This window comes from Heptranchias perlo, chromosome 10 (assembly GCF_035084215.1).
Source record: "Heptranchias perlo isolate sHepPer1 chromosome 10, sHepPer1.hap1, whole genome shotgun sequence".
NCBI lineage: Eukaryota > Metazoa > Chordata > Chondrichthyes > Hexanchiformes > Hexanchidae > Heptranchias > Heptranchias perlo.
Window position 1 is genome coordinate 60,523,918 of NC_090334.1, and position 24,026 is coordinate 60,547,943.

At 42.5% G+C, this 24,026-nt stretch overlaps 1 protein-coding gene across 1 annotated transcript in view; it reads left to right on the top strand.

Moving 5' to 3' along the window:
• Positions 1-24,026, top strand: part of prkcha (protein kinase C, eta, a) — a 186,822-nt gene that overhangs the window by 116,260 nt on the left and 46,536 nt on the right. The window contains exon 10 of the mRNA XM_067991909.1: positions 351-524. Within this exon, the coding sequence (XP_067848010.1) occupies positions 351-524 (174 nt within the window). The remainder of the gene's footprint in view (positions 1-350; positions 525-24,026) is intronic.

The window sequence follows — 24,026 nt, forward strand, 5'->3', positions numbered from 1 at the left end:
CTATATTCATGGGCTGGGGAGGGGAACTATAGTGAGGATCCTGCGGGAAGTGCGGGATAAGATTGACTGCAGGGTCGGGTTCAGCTTTGATCATCCTTTCGATTAAGGCTGTACAGTTTTGTGTGTAATTAAACACACCATTCGTCACCACCTTCAAGAGGAGGAGTAAAGACAGTGTTTCTTAAAAAAAAAGAACTGATCTTTTAAATATAAAATTTTAAAAAGGCAGTGCCAAATCAGAGCAGACACATCTCCATTGACTTAGCTATTTAGAGGAAAAGTATCCACCTGTGCCTTTGTTCTGTATCAAGCCAAAAGTGTCACCCTCATTACTTCCTGTCTGACCCCAGGTGATGCTGGCTGACTTAAAAGGCACTGAAGACGTATATGCTGTGAAAATATTGAAGAAAGACATGATTCTCCAAGATGACGATGTGGAGTGCACAATGACTGAAAAGCGGATCTTGTCACTGGCCAGAAACCACCCGTACCTCACACAGATCTTCTGTTGCTTCCAAACTGCGGTAAGCAGTGTATTTATCAATTAAATCAGGTCCTGACCCAGTGTTACAAAGAGTGTCTCCAGTGACCACGACAACACGCACTGCACAACAATGTCATTATATCCCAGTGGAACCTTTCTTATCCATCATAATAAAATGGGACTCCCCTGGGAACCTGCAGATAATTGAGAGTGTGCACACTTTAGTCCTGCATGTATGGTATAGTAATAGGTTAGGCATAGGAATGAAGACAAGTATAATACAAATAACTAGAGAATCATTATGCAATTTACTCACAAGAAAAGGAGATGGTGGTGTAGCTTTGTACCAGCGCTTACTTCACAACATCATGTGACCCAATGCTCCAGCTTCCAACCCACAACAAGATCTACATTGAAATTGTTCTATATCTTCCTGCCTGTCCAACATGAAGTCATGGATGAGCCAGAATTTCTTCCAATTAAAAATACTGGGAACTGAAGCCTTAGTTTTTCACCCTGCATCAGAAGCTCTGCTCCCTTGTCACCATCTCCGTTTCCTCCCCCATTGCTCTTTCGTGGTGAAACAAGGCTGTGCACAACCCTAGTGTATTGTTTAACACAGTCACCAAGACCTTCCACCCTCACAACATTGACTGCCTCTGCCCCACCTCACCCCACCACTTCCGAAACCCTCATTCATGCTTTCGCCACCGCTACACTCAGCTTCTCCAATGTCATAAGAACATAAGAAATAGGAGCAGGAGTAGGCCATACACCCCCTCTAGCCTGCTCTGCCATTCAGTAAGATCATGGCTGATCTTCTACCTCAAGTTCGCTTTCCCACTCTATCCCATATCCTTTGATTCCCTTAGTGTCGAAAAATTTATCGATCTCAGTCTTGAATATACTCAATGATGGAGTATCCACAGCCCTCTGGGGTAGAGAATTCCAAATGAAGAAGTTTGTCCTCATCTTGGTCCTAAATAGCCAACCCCTTATCTTGAATCTGTGACTCCTAGTTCTAAACTCTCCAGCCAGGATTCTCCTTATCAGACTCCTGACCTTCACCCCGCAAACTCGAACTTGTTCAAAATCCCGCCACCTATATTGTCTCCTACAATAAGTCCTGATCACCCATCAGTCTCATCCTTGCTGAGTTACACTAGCTCCCGCTCCATCGCCTTCAAATCCCTCCACATCCTTGCTGAGTTACACTAGCTCCCGCTCCATCGCCTTCAAATCCCTCCACATCCTTGCTGAGTTACACTAGCTCCCGCTCCATCGCCTTCAAATCCCTCCACATCCTTGCTGAGTTACACTAGCTCCCGCTCCATCGCCTTCAAATCCCTCCACATCCTTGCTGAGTTACACTAGCTCCCGCTCCATCGCCTTCAAATCCCTCCACATCCTTGCTGCACCCGATCTCTGTAACTTCCTCTGACCTTAGGTACCCTTCTGTGCCCTCTGATCATCTAACTCTGGTCTTCTGTGCAACCCCTTTCCATACACCACCGTTGATAACAAGAGCCTTTAGCCATCTCGACTATACACTCATAAACTCTCTAAACATCTCTGCCTCACTCATCGACTTTAATAGTCTTCTCAAAATCCACCTCTTTGACCATGCTTTTGGGCACCTATCAACTCTGCCTCAAAGGTTTGGTGTGCATTTCTCTCCTAGAATCACAGAAAGGTTACAGCACGGAAGGAGGCCATTCGGCCCATCGAGTCCGCGATGGCTCTATGCAAGAGCAATCTAGCTGGTCTCACTCCCCCGCCTTTTCCCCATACTCCTGCAATTTTTTTTCTTTCAAGTACTTATCCAGTTCCCTTTTGAAGGCCATGATTGAATCTGACTCCACCACCCCCTCAGGCATTGCATTCCAGATCCTAACCACTCGCTGTGTAAAAAAGGTTTTCCTCATGTCCCCTTTGGTTGTTTTGCCAATCACCTTAAATCTATGTCCTCTGGTTCTTGACCCTTCCGCCAATAGGAACAGTTTCTATGTATCTACTCTGCCTAGAAACTTCATGATTTTGAATACCTCTATCAAATCTCCTCACAACTGTCTCTGTTCCAAGGTTCTCCAGTCTATCCACGTAACTAAAGTCCCTCATAGGAACATAGGAACAGGAGTAGGTCATTCAGCCACTCGTGCCTGCTCCGCCATTTGATAAGATCATGGCTGATCTGTGATCTAACTCCATATACCTGCCTTTGGCTCATATCCCTTAATACCTTTGGTTGCCAAAAAGCTATCTATCTCAGATTTAAATTTAGCAATTGAGCTAGTATCAATTGCCATTTGCGGAAGAGAGTTCCAAACTTCTACCACCCTTTGTGTGTAGAAATGTTTTTTAATCTCGCTCCTGAAAGGTCTGGCTCTAATTTTTAGATTGTGCCCCCTACTCCTAGAATCCCCAACCAGTGGAAATAGTTTCTCTCTATCCACCCTATCTGTTCCCCTAATATCTTATAAACTTCGATCAGATCACCCCATAACCTTCTGAACTCCAGAGAATACAACCCCAATTTGTGTAATCTCTCCTCGTAACTTAACCCTTGAAGTCCGGGTATCATTCTAGTAAACCTACGCTGCACTCCCTCCAAGGCCAATATGTCCTTCAGAAGGTGCGGTGCCCAGAACTGCTCACAGTACTCCAGGTGCGGTCTAACCAGGGTTTTGTATAGCTGCAGCATATCTTCTGCCCCCTTGTACTCTTGTCCTCTAGATATAAAGGCCAGCATTCCATTAGCCATATTGATTATTTTCTGCACCTGCTTTTGACATTTCAATGATCTATGTACCTGTACCCCTAGGTCCCTTTTGGACATCCACTGTTTTTAACTTTTTACCATTTAGAAAGTACCCTGTTCTATCCTTTTTTGATCCAAAGTGGATGACCTCACATTTGCCTACATTGAATTCCATTTGCCACAGTTTTGCCCATTCGCCTAATCTATCAATATCGCTTTGTAATTTTATGTTTTCATCTCCACTGCTTACAATGCCACCAATCTTTGTGTCATCGGCAAACTTAGATATGAGACTTTCTATGCCTTCATCTAAGTCGTTAATAAATATTGTGAATAATTGAGGTCCCAAGACAGATCCCTGCGGGACTCCACTAGTCACATCCTGCCAGTGTGAGTACCTATCCATTGTCCCTACTCTCTGTGTCCTTTCACTCAGCCAACTTCCTAACAAAGTCCCTGGAATCATTCTAGTAAATCTCTTCTGCACCCTCCCTAAGGCCTTCACATCTTTCCTAAAGTGCCGTGCCCAGAACTGGACACAATGTTCCAGTTGTGGCCGAACCAGTGTTTTATAAAGGTTCATTATGACTTCCTTACTTTTGTACTCTATGCCTCTATTTATAAAGCCCAGGATCCCGTATGCTTTTTTAACCGCTTTCTCAACCTGCCCTGCAACCTTCAACAATTTGTGAACATAAACCCCCAGATCTCTCTGTTCCTGTACCCCTTTTAGAATTGTGCCCTCTAGTTTATATTGCCTCCCCTCGTTCTTCCTACTGAAATGTATCACTTCGCATTTTTCTGCGTTAAATTTCATCTGCCACGTGTCCACCCATGCCACCAGCCTGTCTATATCCTCTTAAAGTATATCACTATCCTCCTCACTGTTTACTACCATTCCAAGTTTTGTGTCATCTGCAAGTTTTGAAATTGTGCCCTGTACACCCATGTCCAAGTCATTAATATATATCAAGAAAAGCACCGATCCCTGAGGAACACCACTGTACACCTCCCTCCAGTCCAAAAAACAAATGTTCACCACTACTCTCTGTTTCCTGTCCCTTAGCCAATTCTGTATTCATGTTGCTACTGCCTCCTTTATTCTATGGGCCACAGTCTTGATGATAAGCCTACCGTGCGGCACTGTATCAAATGCCTTTTGAAAGTCCATATACACCACATCGACTTCATTGCCCTCATCTATCCTCTCTGTTACCTCAGCAAAAAACTCTATCAGGTTAGTTAAACATAATTTGCCTTTAACAAATCCGTGCTTGCTTTCCCTAATCAATCCACACTTGTCCAAGTGAATGTTAATTCTGTCTTTGATCATCGTTTCTAAAAGTTCCCCCCCCCCCCTCACTGAGGTTAAACTGTCCGGCCTATATTTGTTGGGTTTATCCTTACACCCTTTTTTGAACAGGGTGTAACATTTGCAATTCTCCAGTCCTCTGGCACCACCCCTGTATCTACAGATGTTTGGAAGATTATGGCCAGTACCTCCGCAATTTCCACCCTTACTTCTCTCAGCAACCGAGGATGCATCCCATCCGGACCGGGTGACTTATCTACTTTAAGCACAGCTAGCCTTTCAAGAACCTCTTCTTTATCAATTTTTAGCCCATCCAGTACCTCAACTATATCTTCCTTCACTGAGACTGTGGCAGCATCTTCTTCCTTGGTAAAGACAGATGTAAAGTACTCATTTAGTACCTCAGCCATCCCCTCTGCCTCCATGAGTAGATCTCCTTTATGGTCCCTGATCAGCTCCACCCCTCCTCTTACTACCCATTTACTGTTTACATGCCTGTAGAAGATTTTTGGATTCCCTTTTATGTTGGCCGCCAGTCTATTCTCATACTCTCTCTTTGCCCCTCTTATTTCCTTTTTCACTTCCCTTCTGAACTTTCTATATTCTGCCTGGTTCTCACTTGTGTTATCAACTTGACATCTGTCATACGCCCCTTTTTTCCATTTCATCTTACTTACTATATTTTTCGTCATCCAGGGAGCTCTGGCTTTAGTTGTCCTACCTTTCTGCCTCGTGGGAATGTGCCTAGACTGTACCGGAACCATCTCCTCCTTAAAGGCCGCCTACTGTTCAATTACAGTTTTGACTGCCAATCTTCGATGCCAATTTACCAGGGCCAGATCTGTTCTCATCCCATTGAAATTGGCCCTCCTCCAATTGAGTATTTTTACTTTAGAGAGTCAATGTCCTTTTCCATAGCTATTCTAAACCTCATGACACTATGATCGCTGCTTCCTAAATGCTCCCCCGCTGACACATGCTCCATTTGGCCCACCTCATTCCCTAGAACCAAGTCCAGCAATGCCTCCTTCCTCATTGGGCCGGAAACATACTGGTTAGGAAAGTTATCCTGAACACATTTCAAATATTCCTCCCCCTCTGTGCCCCTTATTATTATTGTTATCCCAGTCTATATTAGAATAGTTGAAGTCCTCAGTTATCACTGTAGCTTTTGCACCTCTCTGTAATTTCCCTTGTAAATTTGCTCCTCTATATCCTTCCCACGAGTTGGTGGCCTATAGAATAAACCCAGTAGTGTAATGGCACCTCTTTTTTTATTTCTTAACTCTAACCAAATAGATTCTGTCCTTGACCCCACCAGGACATCCTCTCTCTCCAGTACTGCATTAATCTCCTTAATCAATACTGCCACCCCCCTCCTTTCTTTCCTTCCCTATCTTTCCTGAACACCTTGTATCCAGGAATATTTAGTACCCAATCCTGTCCTTTTTTGAGTCAGGTCTCCGTTATCGCCACAACACCATATTCCCCTGTGGCTCTTTGCGACTGCAGCTCACCAACCTTGTTTACCACGCTTCGTGCGTTTACACACATGCAATGCAAACCAGTCTTAGACTTTCTTGTATTCTCTCTTAGTCTGATCCCACCTAATACTGTACTATTACTTGCTGTAGTGCTATCTTTCTCCCCCGATCCTTTGTGCCCCTTGTTTCTTCTTCCTATTTCTATACTTCCTATAATCTTCCTATTTCTATACTCATCAGCGCTTGGCACCGGGAGTAATCCAGAGATTACTACCTTTGAGGTCCTGCTTCTTAATCTCTTTCCTAACTCCTTAAAATCTGCCTGCAGGACCTCATCCCTCTTTCTACCTATGTCGTTGGTACTGATATGGACTGGCTGTTCACCCTCTCCCCCGCGCCCCCCACCCCCCAAATGTTCTGCAGCCGCTCAGTGACATCCTTGACCCTGGCACCAGGGAAGCAGTATACTATCCTGGAATCACGTCTGTGGCTGCAGAAACGCCTATCTATCTGCTCCCCTAACTGTAGAATCCCCTATCATTATTGCTCCTCTGTCAAATTCCTTGAACTTTTTCTACGTTAAAGCTGTAATGTAAATGGAAGTTGTTGATTAAGGGAGGTAAGTAGCCACAAAAGCTTGGAGACTTGATTGCTTGCTGACTTCACACCTCTACTTGCCCTGAGTTTTGAGGGGGAGCAAGCAAAGCTAGGCAGTTTTAGTTGGGTTCGCTGGGGAGGGGGATCTCTCCCCTCACTGCTTTGCAGCAGCACCACCAAGAAGTGCTACTGCAGTGTTCATACCTGTAAAATGAATTGTGGGTGAGGGGGAGTTTTGGGGGAATGAGAGAAAGAAAACTAAACCCTGGTAGCTTGAGAAGTCCTACAATTCTTTCCCATGTGTCCTGCTTGATCTATTTGCCATGCTATTGCTTATGCAGTACCTACAGTCCAACAACAGATGGCATCTGGTAACATTACTCAGTTAATTCAGTGGTTTGAGTCAGAGTATTGTATTAAACAAATAGGAGTGTCTGGAAAAAATGCAGTAGGCCATGAAATTTATATTTTTAAAACTACACTTTAATGAAGAGTAATTTATTATACAGTTGCTACAGTATTGTCCTGGGTCATGCAAAATCTGATCCTTGATCGGTTGATGTATCTCTGAGTTTATCATATGTTTTTGCCTTTTAGTGCTCTCTGCAACAACAGCACCCTCAGAGGCAACCCTGCAACTTTTTAGTGGTTTTATATTGTTCTTGTTTTAATTCGGATTCTGGGATCAGTGTTAGGGAGCTGATGTCCAGTGTTTACACTGCTAAATCCAGCTCCCTTATCCCAGTGACCGACTTATAGTCCCCAGTTTTTCACAGGCCTACGAGTCTGTTGCCTGGATAAGAGAGCCAGATTTAATTGTATTGATACTGGTCTCTAGAATCTGAATTAACTTAAAGCCAATATAAAAGCAATTGATGATACCATGAAAGCTACTGAAGCTCTCTTCGGGTGGTAGTTTCCCTGAGTAACAAAATACCATGGATGACAATGGCATCATCTTGATTTTGACAGTGTGCAAACTGATCATCCCCTGATATTGGAAAAAGTCCCAGCCAGAATGACAAAAAGTGGCTTTTCAAGCAACTGAACATGTGCAACTCTTGTAACTTTAGAGCAGCAATTCAAATCTTGTGCATATACACTTCCCCCCCAAAAATGATGATTGGTGATTTGACAACAATGGGAGTCAATAGAAGTGGTTCCCAATGTATAATGGGCATTATTCAAATAACAGAGAAATGTAGATGTATTCTCAAATCATTCACACTCGCATTCATTGTCTGTGTGTGTGTGTCTCTCATACACGCACTCATACACACATTATTGCCTACCAGAGGATCAGAAGAAAAATTGACGGATGAGAAGTAACATTGGTCAAGGTCTGCACTGTAGCACTTTACAAATAGCCCCTTGAGATTGTTCTGCCATTCAATTAGATCATTGCTGACCTGTATCTTAACTTCATTCATCCGCTTGATACCCTTCCATATCCCTTAATACCCTTGCCTCACAAAAATCTATCAATCTCAGTTTTGGAATTTTCAATTGACCTGAGTATTCAGCCCACCTGCGACTAAATTAAAATAATAACGAGTGTATTTTTTATGGAATCACCAGGTGGAAGTGATAGGGTGGTTGGTTCTTGCTGTAGTATCAGCTCCACTGACATTGTGGGGTAACGTCCAGACCACCAGTGGCAGAGCAAAAAAACCATGAACTAAATTGGATATATGCAGTCGGATAAAAATTGTGATTTTAATTTTCGGGCAGCAGAGTTTCCATGACGTCGGTTGAAGCTGCTTCCAGGTCCACCTGTGGCCAGAGAAATGTTGACTGTGGTACGGAAAATTTACAATACCCACCACTGCCACACAGAGAAAGGTACCTCGAGGTCATCTTTCTGAGGAAACCTAAATCTTTTGCATCATTACTTGATTGAGAAGGACATTTTATTTGAGGGGTTTACAAAGGGTTTTAAGACACACTGGCACTTACCACGAGTAAAGGAGTATGATTTGCATATGTCATACTATGACAGGGAGAAAAAGAGAAGTTCATATTTTTTTGGAGAGGATCAATTGGGAGAGATTCTGGAGTGGGTGGAGGGTGGGTTCAAAGTTGGTTCTGCCCCTTCCTGCTAACATACACTGGTGCTTGTTAGTTTAATTACAGGATCAGTCCTCCTCGCACAGCAGGCTAATGCTGCTAAATTGTTTGTGAAGAAACCACAACCAACATTATAAAAAGACTGGTACTAATTATTGAAATGTGCAATGTCAATGTGTATTTGGAAATAAGAGGTTATTAGTGTGTTTAGTTACTCACATATTTTACTGCTAATTAGTTTTCTGTGCGAGCCTAGGTTCTGTTACTACATGACTTATTGCAAAACAGTAAGAAATCTGAAACTGGCTAAATTAGAAAGGAAAGAACAATGAAAAAATACTCCCAAGGGAGTAATAAAACTCATTAAAAGTAATAAAGTAATCTTTATTAAAAGCTGTTGAGAGGAATATTATCTAATGCAGATGTACTAGATAGCAATATACAATGCGCGTGTGTGCACAATAGACCGCGGTGTACACCGTGTGTGTTTGTGTGTGCGTGCGCGTGCGCAGTAAACCCCAACACATGCCCTACACGTCCATAGGCTAGATTGCAATATACACTGAGCATGTGTGTGGACTAGACCATGATATAAAGTATGCCAATAAAGTATGATAAAGTACCGAGTGGATGATCCATCTCAGCCTCCTCCCGATATCCCCACCATCGCGGAAGCCAGTCTTCGGCCAATTCGATTCACTCCACGTGATATCAAGAAACGGCTGAGTGCACTGGATACAGCAAAGGCTATGGGCCCCGACAACATCCCAGCTGTAGTGCTGAAGACTTGTGCTCCAGAACTAGCTGCGCCTCCAGCCAAGCTGTTCCAGTACAGCTACAACACTGGCATCTACCCGACAATGTGGAAAATTGCCCAGGTATGTCCTGTCCACAAAAAGCAGGACAAATCCAATCCGGCCAATTACCACCCCATCAGTCTACTCTCAATCATCAGCAAAGTGATGGAAGGTGTCGTCGACAGTGCTATCATGCGGCACTTACTCACCAATAACCTGCTCACCGATGCTCAGTTTGGGTTCCGCCAGGACCACTCGGCTCCAGACCTCATTACAGCCTTGGTCCAAACATGGACAAAAGAGCTGAATTCCAGAGGTGAGAGTGACTGCCCTTGACATCAAGGCAGCATTTGACCGAGTGTGGCATCAAGGAGCCCTAGTAAAATTGAAGTCAATGGGAATCAGGGGGAAAGCTCTCCAGTGGCTGGAGTCATACCTGGCACAAAGGAAGATGGTAGTGGTTGTTGGAGGCCAATCATCTCAGCCCCAGGGCATTGCTGCAGGAGTTCCTCAGGGCAGTGTCCTTGGCCCAACCATCTTCAGCTGCTTCATCAATGACCTTCCCTCCATCATAAGGTCAGAAATGGGGATGTTCGCTGATGATTGCACAGTGTTCAGTTCCATTCGCAACCCCTCAGATAATGAAGCAGTCCGAGCCCGCATGCAACAAGACCTGGACAACATCCAGGTCTTGTTGCATGCGGGCTCGGACTGCTTCGGACTGGGCTCATAAGTGGCAAGTAACATTCGCGCCAGATAAGTGCCAGACAATGACCATCTCCAACAAGAGAGAGTCTAACCACCTCCCCTTGACATTCAACAGCATTACCATCGCCGAATCCCCCACCATCGACATCCTGGGGGTCACCATTGACCAGAAACTTAACTGGACCAGCCATATAAATACTGTGGCTACGAGAGCAGGTCAGAGGCTGGGTATTCTGCGGCGAGTGACTCATCTCCTGACTCCCCAAAGCCTTTCCACCATCTACAAGGCACAAGTCAGGAGTGTGATGGAATACTCTCCACTTGCCTGGATGAGTGCAGCTCCAACAACACTCAAGAAGCTCGACACCATCCAAGATAAAGCAGCCCGCTTGATTGGCACCCCATCCACCACCCTAAACATTCACTCCCTTCACCACCGGCGCACAGTGGCTGCAGTGTGCACCATCCACAGGATGCACTGCAGCAACTCGCCAAGGCTTCTTCGACAGCACCTCCCAAACCCGTGACCTCTACCACCTCGAAGGACAAGGGCAGCAGGCGCATGGGAACAACACCACCTGCACGTTCCCCTCCAAGTCACACACCATCCCGACTTGGAAATATATCGCCGTTCCTTCATTGTCGCTGGGTCAAAATCCTGGAACTCCCTTCCTAACAGCACTGTGGGAGATCCGTCACCACACGGACTGCAGCGGTTCAAGAAGGCGGCTCACCACCACCTTCTCGAGGGCAATTAGGGATGGGCAATAAATGCTGGCCTCACCAGCGACGCCCACATCCCGTGAACGAATAAAAAAAAACCTCTTGTGCTTGCACATAAAAACTCAATTTTGTGTCTGAATGTATGTTCTAAACTAAAATGTGCACCCTGCTTGTTGTGTGCTAATTCTCAATACAATATATATGTGTGTGTGGCTGTGTACTGTGTGTATGTGTGGTTTGTGTAAAAATAAAACCGTCTCGAGCCTCTGTGCTGTAGTGCACTCTATTTTTAATTCTTGCATCGGTCCCAAGGGGATTTTCAGAATGACAGCCGAAGAGCTGCTGACGCTTGGGGAAAGAACAGAGATGAAGGCAATACGCAAATGCTGCAATGTGGTCATGTAAAAATATATTTTTTTTACTTGACCTGCTTGAGAAAACTAAGAGCATTTTATTATCTTTTTCAAAACATGCTGAAAGAGAGCGATTGAGATGAACAGAGGGAGAGAGAGCAAGCTTGCCGCCAGCTTTTGGTTTTTAAGGAAAAATGAATCGAATCACCAAACGCCATCCCCAAAAGAATCTGTTGTAATAAAAACAGAATTTGATTTATTCAGTCACTATAAACCAGTGATCCTGATTACAGGAAAAGCAACTGATTTTCCATTTTCTTGGAAAAGTGGATGGAATTCAGTAATGCGATCCCCCAAAATAGCAGCAATGAATGGGCAGAATAATATGCACATTAAAAGACACAAAGAAAATTCAAAGGACAAATTTAATAATGTGATTGTAAAATATGTAACTTTCTGAATTTTTTATTTCATTGAAACCCTTGTTTTTGATATTTCAAAATTTCAGTTACTGACAAAATGGCAGTTGAAAAATTTTCAGAGAACATTTTGAGTGATAGTAATTTGAAGCTGCTGGCCAAATTGTGTAATCTCAGGGTAATGAACCATAAAATAGTAACTATTGTGTGTCACACAGTGACTATACCTATCACAGCACCTTCTACAGGACTATCTGGTACTGCAGGTACTTACAATGAGTTTTCAGTGAACCACGTACCCCACGTACATAATTTGATATATAAGACATTGTGCCACTAAATCTACACTACAGCTTTGGAAATGTTTTCTCGCCAAATCTCCCACATCTCAGTTGAGGTATATTGGGATGGCCTATGCAGCCTTGAATAAGAATTTAGGATTTTTTGTTTAAATTGAGTGATGGAAGACAACTTTAAATTTTTTTTGGGAAGGTGGAACAGGGTGAAAAATAATTCCTTCTTACTTGAAGTATGTATCAGAGAGCATATGGCTGTAATGATCCATACATCATTAATATTGCATTGTCCTCCCCATTGGGGCTTGTCTAAATTATGTCATCAGTACATTATCATACATTACCTTGGCAATAGAATAGTTTTTGTAATAATCAGGTTTTTTATGGAGAGAAGGATTTGGAAAAATATGAAATAGATATTATAGTTTTAGATTTTGTTCATCCCCATCTGGAATAAAACAAAATACTTTCAAGAACCTTTATTTTGCACTATGGGTCCATAAGGTCACAGGTTAGGTGGGGGTCTTTTTGCTCTCCATTCAAATGCAAATGGCTGCTTCAAAATGCCATCAGATTCTGGAGGCTCATAAATGAATCTGATTACTTACTGAAATATAGGCAAAACTCAAAGTAACCTTGTACCTAAACTCTAATGGCTGCCCAGCTTTTCTGTCTGTCTCAGTCCCGTTTTATGTATAGAGCACCTAAAGTGAAGTCAGAAATGGAAATTATATTTTTTTGACTTGCCTTTAACAGCTCTTTACAGAAAATTAAAAGGTTCAATCAGGAAAAGCAAATTTGGACAGTATTCATCAGGCGTCAGTATTCCAGTCACTGAGTCATTTCTGTACAAGCACTTCCTTGAAAATAGGTTGGAAAATGGGAGTAAGCTGTTTAGTGACTATAGGCTCCTCATACTTTGGCAGACTTCGCAGTCAACTTGTAAACTCAAATCCCTGACAAAATATGCATCATAAGAATAAATATTTGTCCATATATTTGCAAATTATTTGTCACCCACCTCAAAGTTTAAAACTTGTTAATACTCCCAGATACATTGGCCTAGAAATTGGATTGCGCTGCGCCAATTTTACAGGTGTAAAACAGGCACCCATGGTCCAATATGGCGGCTTTGTTGCACTCATTCCATGCCGGAAATGAGCTGCACACTATATTGGTAAAGACTCCTCCGTAGGCATCCAGGGTACAGGCCTTGAACAGGCATTTGGCCCATTTCAAGTATAAATTAGGGGCCTAGCTCCTATTTGAGGCCCCCTTTGCAAAATTCGATTGCGCTGCTAGTGGCTGTCAGTTTCACTAGGCATTTGGCAGCCAACCTTGATGTGCGCAAATTACCACTGTGACTACACCTCTAAAGTGCTTTGCAACATCCAGTGGTCGTGAAAGGTGCTATATAAATGCAAGTTCTTTCTTATATAAATACAACTTGTCATTACCACCATTGTCTAGGCTTACTCTAGGAGAGGTGATGGAAAAATTAGTGATGATACCGTGATTATTAGGAGAAAGTGAGATGCGTGTAGCCAGAAACTTGAGCAGTCATTTTTGGTGAAAGATGTCTTAAACTGCTCGAATGCATGTAATGTATCTTTCTGTGCACTGCACCAAGTTAGCTATTAACTGTTTTGGATGGCTCATTAATGTATCACCGCAGAAATATAGAGCGTTGTGAAGGATTACATTAACGAAAAGGCCAAGTGAATTGCTTGTGCAGTGAAGCAGACTAAAACTGATCTGAAACTAATGTCCGATTCAATTATAGTCAAGAGTACTGGTCACATTGAAGCACCTTGGTTTGTCTTTCAAACTAAAGTTCAATTTTAATCGTGTCAAACGATTTCCATTTTGTTTTAAATCTAGTTAGTGCTTATATGGCAATAATTGGATAATGTACCCTAACTGAACAATAGTTCCCGTTGATGATTCAGCTCCCTGCATTGTCCTGAATGATGAATAACCACCCAGTGACAGTTACATTTAAATCATTTCCATTGCAGGGTTATGGGAAACTGCATCTTTTGTAAAGGGAAAGGACACACAACGAAGAGTGTAAGCAGATTAGACAGGCTGTATTCTTTCCCGTTGGCTGCACATGTTATTGGAACTGGCTGCACCTCTTAGTATAATTTTTCAGTGTGCTGTTCATTCTGTATCAGTTAGTCTCCCTGTGTAAATAAGGAAGAACTGTGCCCTTTTGTTTTTTCCCCAGTCTGTTGGGCTGTTTGCCAGCATTAAGGCACTGCCATTATTTGTTGATTGGTGAGATCAAGTTTCCCTGGCTGTTAGCCAGGAGCAGTGTCTGTGTGTGTACTTTGCATTATTTAGTGCAGTCAGTTGAGCTGATGGTCAGGTTATAATCTGTAGGGAACGTGAAATCATCAGCATTAAAAAGGGCCCTGGCATAACAGCGGTAATCCTCTGTTATACCCCTTTCTGTTACAACATTGCCAACAATGCCTGACATTCCAATCTGTCCTCATTTCTGAACAAGCACCCGTGTTTTTAAATATCCATTTTAATACACTTGTCTCATTACTTAGATTGCTGCTAAATTTTGTATCAAACAAAATTAGGGTTAGCAGCTCTGGTTGGACGTATTCCTAGAGATTTCATTACACGAGATTCCGCCTCCACCCATCCCGCTCAGTCAAACAGCCTTTTTTCCCATCTCCAATATTTTTATAACTAATAAATGAATGTGTTCAAAGAAAATGAAAAAAAACACACTTTTTTTTTGATGTCCCTATGATATTTCTCCCGGTTGCTTGCAGCAGTGACCAGGAGATTAATCTTTAATTCCTGGAGACTCCAGGACAATCCTGGAGGGTTGGCAACCCAAAACAGAATGAATGATTGGTTTATGACAGTCCAAAGCCTCTGGAGTCCAAAAGTAGCCCCTGAATCCCCAGTACATTTGTCTGTACCTTGCTCTTTCTTCATCCTCTCCAAAGTTTCCTCAGTTTGGAGGATCTGGGGTGACTGATGCTTCAGTGGTCATGCTGTAAGGTAAATAATGTGGCACTTCTGCCTTGATCCTGTCTACATGCTGCCATGTTTTCTAGCAGCTGCAAGCTGAGTGCTCAGCCTATATAGTCCAGCAATGCAGGTTTTTGCATCACTGGGCTGGAAAGACCTTCTCCAACAGCCAGATCTGAAACCCTGAGCGTAACTTTCAAAACAACTGCAGATATGCCAAGTGTGCAATATGCCCCACAGTGTAAATGGGGAAGATTCCACAGCACCAGAAGCCCCAACGTAGTGCAGAAGACTTGCACAGCCCCTTCTCGCATCTCTCAAACATCCAAAAGTGTTTCATAGAATCATTCAGCCCAATGGCCCGGTGCTGATTCCCTGAAAGAGCTATCCACTTTGGCCCATTCCCATACCATTTCCCGTACCCATCTTAAATTTTTCTTTTTCCAATGTTCATTCTCTTCCGTTTTAAAAGCTATTATGGATTCTGCTTCTACCATTGTTTCTGGTAGAGCATTCCATGTTCTAAAAATGCTTTGCATTTAAAAATGCATTGCTGATTCTGTATCAGGTAGAATCTTGATGTAAATATGGAATGAGCTGTGTCTTTTTTTCATTTTCCCATTCTCCAGCTTCTCACTTCATTCTTTTGGTGGCGATCTTAAATTTATTCCCTCAGTTATCAACTGACTGACCAGTGGAAATAGTTTTTTTTCTGATTTTACTTTATCAAAACCACTTATAAGTTTGAACATCTATTTTAGATCTCATCATTTTTTTTGTTTTAATGAAACAAGCCCCTGTTTCTCCAGTCTCTCCTCATTACTAAAGCCTCCTATATGCAATGAATTAATTTAAAATGCAAGTATTGTTGTTATATAGTTGAATTTGACAGCCATTTTATGCACAGCAACATCCCACAATTGAATGAAGTGTTTTGGTGATGTCGATTTAGGGAGGAGTGGTGTCCAGGATACCAGAGCTATCGGTTCTTAGAATATTGCCAAGGGATCTTTACTTCTACTCCCAGTGATTCTGTGATATAAAGGGAGCATTAAATTTCAGTTGGTCAGCCGAAATGGTTTTCAGTCAAGGATGAAGTGAGCCAGAGAGATGGTGTGGGAAACCAATCCAAACCAAACCAATTCAAATCAGCTGTCTAATTTTGACTTGGTTTGGTATTAACAAATAATACCAGAGTTAAAACAAGCCACAGGAGTTTAGGCACCTATTTCCTGTGTTCATCCCCAAGGAATGCCAGGAAACATAACTTCCCATTTGCAGTAATAGCTCTAGGAATACTAGGAGTTGAATGCAAAAGTAAATTTACAGTTGGATTTTGCTGTTAATTAATTTTGTCATTTTATTTCCACAGTGTACACATACGTTCTTTGGTGTAAAGTGCACTTTCATGTCTTTTGCACCTTCATGTCTTTAAGAGAAGGAGCAAGCCAAGGGAAGTCTAGATTAAACTGCATTTATTTCAATGCAAGAAGTCTGATGGGCAAGGCAGATGAACTCAGGGCATGGATGGGTACATGGGACTGGGATGTTATAGCTATTACTGAAACATGGCTAAGGGAGGGGCAGGACTGGCAGCTCAATGTTCCAGGGTACAGATGCTATAGGAAAGATAGAGCAGGAGGTAAGAGAGGAGGGGGAGTTGCGTTCTTGATTAAGGAGAACATCACGGCAGTAGTGAGAGGGGATATATCCGAGGGTTCGCCCACTGAGTCTATATGGGTAGAACTGAAAAATAAGAAGGGAGAGATCACTTTGATAGGATTGTACTACAGACCCCCAAATAGTCAACGGGAAATTGAGGAGCAAATATGTAAGGAGATTACAGACAGCTGCAAGAAAAATAGGGTGGTAATAGTAGGGGACTTTAACTTTCCCAACATTGACTGGGACAGCCATAGCATTAGGGGCTTGGATGGAGAGAAATTTGTTGAGTGTATTCAGGAGGAATTTCTCATTCAGTATGTGGATGGCCCGACTAGAGAGGGGGCAAAACTTGACCTCCTCGTGGGAAATAAGGAAGGGCAGGTGACAGAAGTGTTAGTGAGGGATCACTTTGGGACCAGTGATCATAATTCCATTAGTTTTAAGATAGCTATGGAGAATGATAGGTCTGGCCCAAAAGTTAAAATTCTAAATTGGGGAAAGGCCAATTTTGATGGTATTAGACAGGAACTTTCAGAAGTTGATTGGGAGAGTCTGTTGGCAGGCAAAGGGACGTCTGGTAAGTGGGAGGCTTTCAAAAGTGTGTTAACCAGGGTTCAGGGTAAGCACATTCCTTATAAAGTGAAGGGCAAGGCTGGTAGAAGTAGGGAACCTTGGATGACTCGGGAGATTGAGGCACTAGTCAAAAAGAAGAAGGAGGCATATGACATGCATAGGCAGCTGGGATCAAGTGGATCCCTTGAAGAGTATAGAGATTGCCGGAGTAGAGTTAAGAGAGAAATCAGGAGGGCAAAAAGGGGATATGAGATTGCTTTGGCAGATCAGGCAAAGGTGAATCCAAAGAGCTTCTACAAATACATAAAGGGCAAAAGGGTAACTAGGGAGAGAGTAGGGCCTCTTAAGGATCAACAAGGTCATCTATTTGCGGAACCACAAGAAATGGGTGAGATCCTGAATGAATATTTCACATCGGTATTTACGGTTGAGAAAGGCATGGATGTTAGGGAACTTGGGGAAATAAATAGTGATGTCTTGAGGAGTGTACATATTACAGAGAGGGAGGTGCTGGAAGTCTTAACGTGCATCAAGGTAGATAAATCTCCGGGACCTGATGAAATGTATCCCAGGACGTTATGGGAGGTTAGGGAGGAAATTGCGGGTCCCCTAGCAGAGATATTTGAATCATCCACCGCTACAGGTGAGGTGCCTGAAGATTGGAGGGTAGCAAATGTTGTGCCCTTGTTTAAGAAGGGCGGCAGGGAAAAGCCTGGGAACTACAGACCAGTGAGCCTGACATCTGTAGTGGGTAAGTTGTTAGAGGGTATTCTGAGGGACAAGATCTACAGGCATTTGGAGAGGCAGGGACTAATTAGGAACAGTCAGCATGGTTTTGTGAGAGGAAAATCATGTCTCACGAATTTGATTGAGTTTTTTGAAGGGGTAACCAAGAAGATAGATGAGGGCTGTGCAGTAGACGTGGTCTACATGGACTTCAGCAAAGCATTTGACAAGGTACCGCATGGTAGGTTGTTACATAAGGTTAAATCTCATGGGATCCAAGGTGAGGTAGCCAATTGGATACAAAATTGGCTTGACGACAGAAGACAGAGGGTGGTTGTAGAGGGTTGTTTTTCAAACTGGATGCCTGTGTCCAGCGGTGTGCCTCAGGGATCGGTGCTGGGTCCGCTGTTATTTGTTATTTATATTAATGATTTGGATGAGAATTTAGGAGGCATGGTTAGTAAGTTTGCAGATGACACCAAGATTGGTGGCATTGTGGACAGTGAAGAAGGTTATCTGGGATTGCAACGGGATCTTGATCAATTGGGCCAATGGGCCGATGAGTGGCAGATGGAGTTTAATTTAGATAAATGTGAGGTGATGCATTTTGGTAGATCGAATCGGGCCAGGACCTACTCCGTTAATGGTAGGGCGTTGGGGAGAGTTATAGAACAAAGAGATCTAGGAGTACAGATTCATAGCTCCTTGAAAGTGGAGTCACAGGTGGATAGGGTGGTGAAGAAGGCATTCGGCATGCTTGGTTTCATTGGTCAGAACATTGAATGCAGGAGTTGGGATGTCTTGTTGAAGTTGTACAGGGCATTGGTGAGGCCACACTTGGAGTACTGTGTACAGTTCTGGTCACCCTATTATAGAAAGGATATTATTAAACTAGAAAGAGTGCAGAAAAGATTTACTAGGATGCTACCGGGACTTGATGGTTTGACTTACAGGGAGAGGTTAGACAGACTGGGACTTTTTTCCCTGGAGAGTAGGAGGTTAAGGGGTGATCTTATAGAAGTCTATAAAATAATGAGGGGCATAGATAAGGTCGATAGTCAAAATCTTTTCCCAAAGGTAGGGGAGTCTATAACGAGGGGGCATAGATTTAAGGTGAGAGGGGAGAGATACAAAAGGGTCCAGAGGGGCAATTTTTTCACTCAAAGGGTGGTGAGTGTCTGGAACGAGCTGCCAGAGGCAGTAGTAGAGGCGGGTACAATTTTGTCTTTTAAAAAGCATTTGGACAGTTACATGGGTAAGATGGGTATAGAGGGATTTGGGCCAAGTGCAGGCAATTGGAACTAGCTTAGTGGTATAAACTGGGCGACATGGACATGTTGGGCCGAAGGGCCTGTTTCCATGTTGTAACTTCTATGATTCTATGATACAGCTGGCTCCTCCTTCCCACCCACTGAAGGTGGTGATTCTTGCTGGGATATGGTTCCAAGGGTGCAGCAGCCATCTGATACCTTACTCAAGTGGCTGTTCTTCATTTGTGACTCAAGAGACTGGGCGTTGGCGGGTTATTGAATTATAGAAGGCTTCATAGCCAAGCCCAAATCTGTTTTTCATCCAACATCCAAATATGCACGTTCCAGCATGAATCTCTGGATAGCATTAAGGAACAGAAATCCTGGCTGTCATTTTTCCTTCTTCTATCTTAGCCCAGGACACCGTTGTCGCAGTCAAGATTAGGCTAATTTAGCACAGAGCAGGAATCAAACCTGAACCTTCTAGTTTGTATGACTTATTAGCATATCATTAGGCCAATCAAGTGACATCAAGTTACATCTAAACTTCAGCACTGAAACAGGCCATTCGGCCCAACTGGTCTGTGCTGGCGTTTATACTCCACACGAGCTTCCTCCCTCCCTTCTTCATCTAACCCGATCGGGATATCCTTCGATTCCTTTCTCCCTCATGTGCTTATCTAGCTTCCCCTTAAATGCATCTATACTATTTGCCTCAACTACTCCTTGTGGTAACGTGTTCCAAATTCTTACCACTCTTTGGGTAAAGAAGTTTCACCTGCATTCCCTATTGGATTTATCAGTGACTATTTTATATTGATGACCTCTAGTTTTGGACACCCCCACAAGTGGAACCATTTTATCTACGTCTACCCTATCAAACAATTTCATTACTTAAAGCCCTCTAGAGAAAAGAGCCCCAGCCTGTTTTGTCTTTCCTGGTAAGTATATCCTCTCAGTTCTGGTATCATCCTTGTGAATCTTTTTTGCACCTTCTCCAATGCCTCTATCTTTTTTTATAATATGGAGAGCAGAACTGTACACAATACACCAAGTGTGGTCTGACCAAGGTTCTATACAAGTTCAACATAACTTCTTTGCTTTTCAATTATATCCCTCTAGAAATGAACCCTAGTGCTTGATTTGCCTTTTCTCATGGCCTTATTAACCTGCGTCGCTACTTGTAGTGATTTGTGTATCTGTACCCTGAGATCATTTTGCTCCTTTATCCCATTTAGACTTATTATCCAAGCAGTATGTGGCCTCCTTATTCTTCCTACTAAAATGTACCACCTCACACTTATCTATATTGAAATTCATTTGCCAATTACACACCCATTCTGCAAGTTTATTAATGTCCTCTTGCATTTTGACGCATCCTTCCTTTGTATTAACCAAACCCCCTAAATTTTGAAATTGTACTTCAGATTCCCTAATCCAAATCGTTAATGTAAATTGTGAACAACCGTGGTCCCAGCACCGATCTCTGTGGAACACCACTTCCCACCTTTTGCCAGTCTGAGTTAAACCCTACTCTGTTTTCTATTTTGTAGCCAGCTTGCTATGCATGCTACTACCTGTCCCCTGAACCCACATGCTCTGATCTTAGCTATGAGTCTACAATGGGGTACCTTATCGAAGGCCTTCAGCAAATCCAAATATATTACATCTACTGTATTACTCTGGTCTACTCTTTCAAAGAAAGAATTCAATAAGGTTGGTCAGGCATGAGTTTCCCTTCTGAAATCCATGCTGCCTATTTTATATTTTTGATTTTTAGATTTTTTTTCTATTGCGTCTTTGAGTAAAGATCCCATTATCTTTCCTACCACCGACATTAAGCTAACTGGTCTATAGTTCCCTGGATTTTTTTCTATCTCCCTTTTTAAATTTAGGAATAACATTAACTGTCTGCCAGTCCTCTGGCACTATTCCCTTTTCTAATGAATTTTTATATATATGTAATAGTACCTTTGCTATCTCCTCCCTAACTTCTTTTAATATTCGCGGATGCAATCCATCCAGACCAGGGGTCTTATCCTCCCTAAGTTTGATTAGTTTATCAATTATCTTCCCCCTTTCGATCTTAAATGTTTTAATATATTTTTTGATCTCTTCTTCTAATGTCATGCCCACCTTGTTAGTCTCCCCGGTAAATACTGAGGCAAAGTAATTATTTAATATTTTTGCCATTTTGCTGTCATTACCTGTGAATTTATCTTGTGCATCCCATAGTGGCCTTATCCCTATCCTGATTTTTCTTTTTGTTATTTATGTGTCTGTAGAATACTTTACTGTTTCTTTTTATATTCCTTGATAATTTAATCTCGTCGTTCCTCTTTGCTTTCTTAAATGTTTTTTTGACTTCTTTCCTAAACTCTTCGTATTCCCTTTTGTCATACTCTCCTTTATTGTCTGAGAGTATGCCTTTTTCTTTGTTTCAATTTGACCTTTATCTCTTTATTAATCCATGGTGTTTCATTATTGGCTAGTTTGTTCTTGCTTTCTGGAAGCATATACATCTCCTGAACTCTATTGATCACCATTTTAAATATTACCCACTGCTATTCTATTTCTTTGTCTATCAATTTTTTTTCCTGCTTACCTGTCCGAGTTCCATTGTCATCCCCTCAAAATTAGCTTTTTTCCAATCAATTATTTTGGTCTTTGTCTTACTTATGTCTTTCTCAATCACTATTTTAAACCTTATGTTGTGATCGCTATTGCCTAGTTGTTCCCCTACGCTTACTTCTCTTATCTACTCCGTTTCATTTCCCATTACTAGATCTGGCAGTGATTCCTCTCTTGTGCTTCTCACATACTGGGTAAGAAAGGAGTCCTGTACACACTGTAAAAACTCCATTCTATTTTCTCCTTTCCCTATCTCTTCTTGCCAGTTTATTTGGGGGTAGTTGAAATCTCCCATGATTGTTAGTCAATGTTTTTTACTCATTTCATAGATTTGTCTACATACTTTATCCTCCACGTCCCTTCCACTATTGGGTTGGTCTGTAGAATATACCCATGATCGATCCCTTATCCTTTGCCTCAATCCATATGGATTCTGTTTCTATCTTAATATTACTTATATCCCTTTTTTCTGTTGACATTATGGTGTCTCTTAATTAGTACACCCACCCCACCCCTCCTCCTTCCTTCCCTATCCTTTCCAAATACATTATATCCTGCAATATTTAACTGCAAGTCCTGTTCCTTATGTAGCTATGTTTCAGTTATCCCTACCACATCTGGCTCCTCGCTAAGAATTATGGCCTCCAGTTTCCCCATTTTGTTTCAGACGCTGTGGACATTGCTGTACAGGCAATTTAATTTGTCTTTAGTAATTGTTCCCCTCTCATTATTTTTAACAGTCATTTTGTATTTATGTTCTATAACTGTATTTGTTCCCTGACCGTTTATGTTACCCTTATTCCTTAACTTGGTCTGACCTTTACTCTCATTTCCTATTTCTTTTTTCATCAGACTTATGTTATCTTCCCCAATCCCTCCCCCCATCTTACTAGTTTAAAGTCCTATCCACCGCCCTATTTACCCTTTCCACTAGGACACTGGTCCCATTCCAGATCAGATGGAGCCCAACCCAACAGTTCAGCGCCTTCCTGTCCCAGTACTGGTGCCAGTGTCCCGTGAAATGGAACCCCTCCTTCCCACACCAGTCTTTCAGCCACACATTCACCTTCCTGATCTGTCTATCCCTATGCCAATTAGCACATGGCTCGTGTAGTAATCCCGAGGTTACCACCCGTGAGGTCCTGCTTTTTAATTTAGTTCCTGACATCTGATATTCTCTCAGCAGGACCTCCTCCTTTTTCTTCTCTATCATTGGCCCCAACATGAACCTTCCCCCTCCCTTTCCAAATTCCTCTCCAGTTGCTCCGAGGTATCCTTTAACCTTGCACCAGGTAGGCATCAAACCCTCCTGGACTCTCGATCGCGAATGCAGAGGACGCAATCTATCCCTCTGATTATCGAATCCCCTATGACTACAATAGGAACATAGGAACAGGAGTAGGCCATTCAGCCCCTCGTGCCTGCTCCGCCATTTGATAAGATCATGGCTGATCTGTGATCTAACTCCATATACCTGCCTTTGGCCCATATCCCTTAATACCTTTGGTTGCCAAAAAGCTATCTATCTCAGATTTAAATTTAGCAATTGAGCTAGTATCAATTGCTGTTTGCGGAAGAGAGTTCCAAACTTCTACCACCCTTTGTGTGTAGAAATGTTTTCTCATCTCACTCCTGAAAGGTCTGGCTCTAATTTTTAGACTGTGCCCCCACTCCTAGAATCCCCAACCAGTGGAAATAGTTTCTCTCTATCCAAACTATCTGTTCCCCTTAATATCTTATAAACTTCGATCAGATCACCACTTAACCCTCGAAACTCTAGAGAATACAACCCCAATTTGTGTAATCTCTCCTCGTTAATTAACCCTTGAAGTCTGGGTATCATTCTAGTAAACCTACGCTGCACTCCCTCCAAGGCCAATATGTCCTTCCGAAGGTGCGGTGCCCAGAACTGCTCACAGTACTCCAAGTGCGGTCTAACCAGGGTTTTGTATAGCTGCAGCATAACTTCTGCCCCCTTGTACTCTAGTCCTCTAGATATAAAGGCCAGCATTCCATTAGCCTTATTGATTATTTTCTGCACCTGTTCATGACACTTCAATGATCTATGTACCTGTACCCCTAAGTCCCTTTGGACATCCACTGTTTTTAACTTTTTACCTTTTAGAAAGTACCCTGTTCTATCCTTTTTTGATCCAAATTGGATGACCTCACATTTGTCTACATTG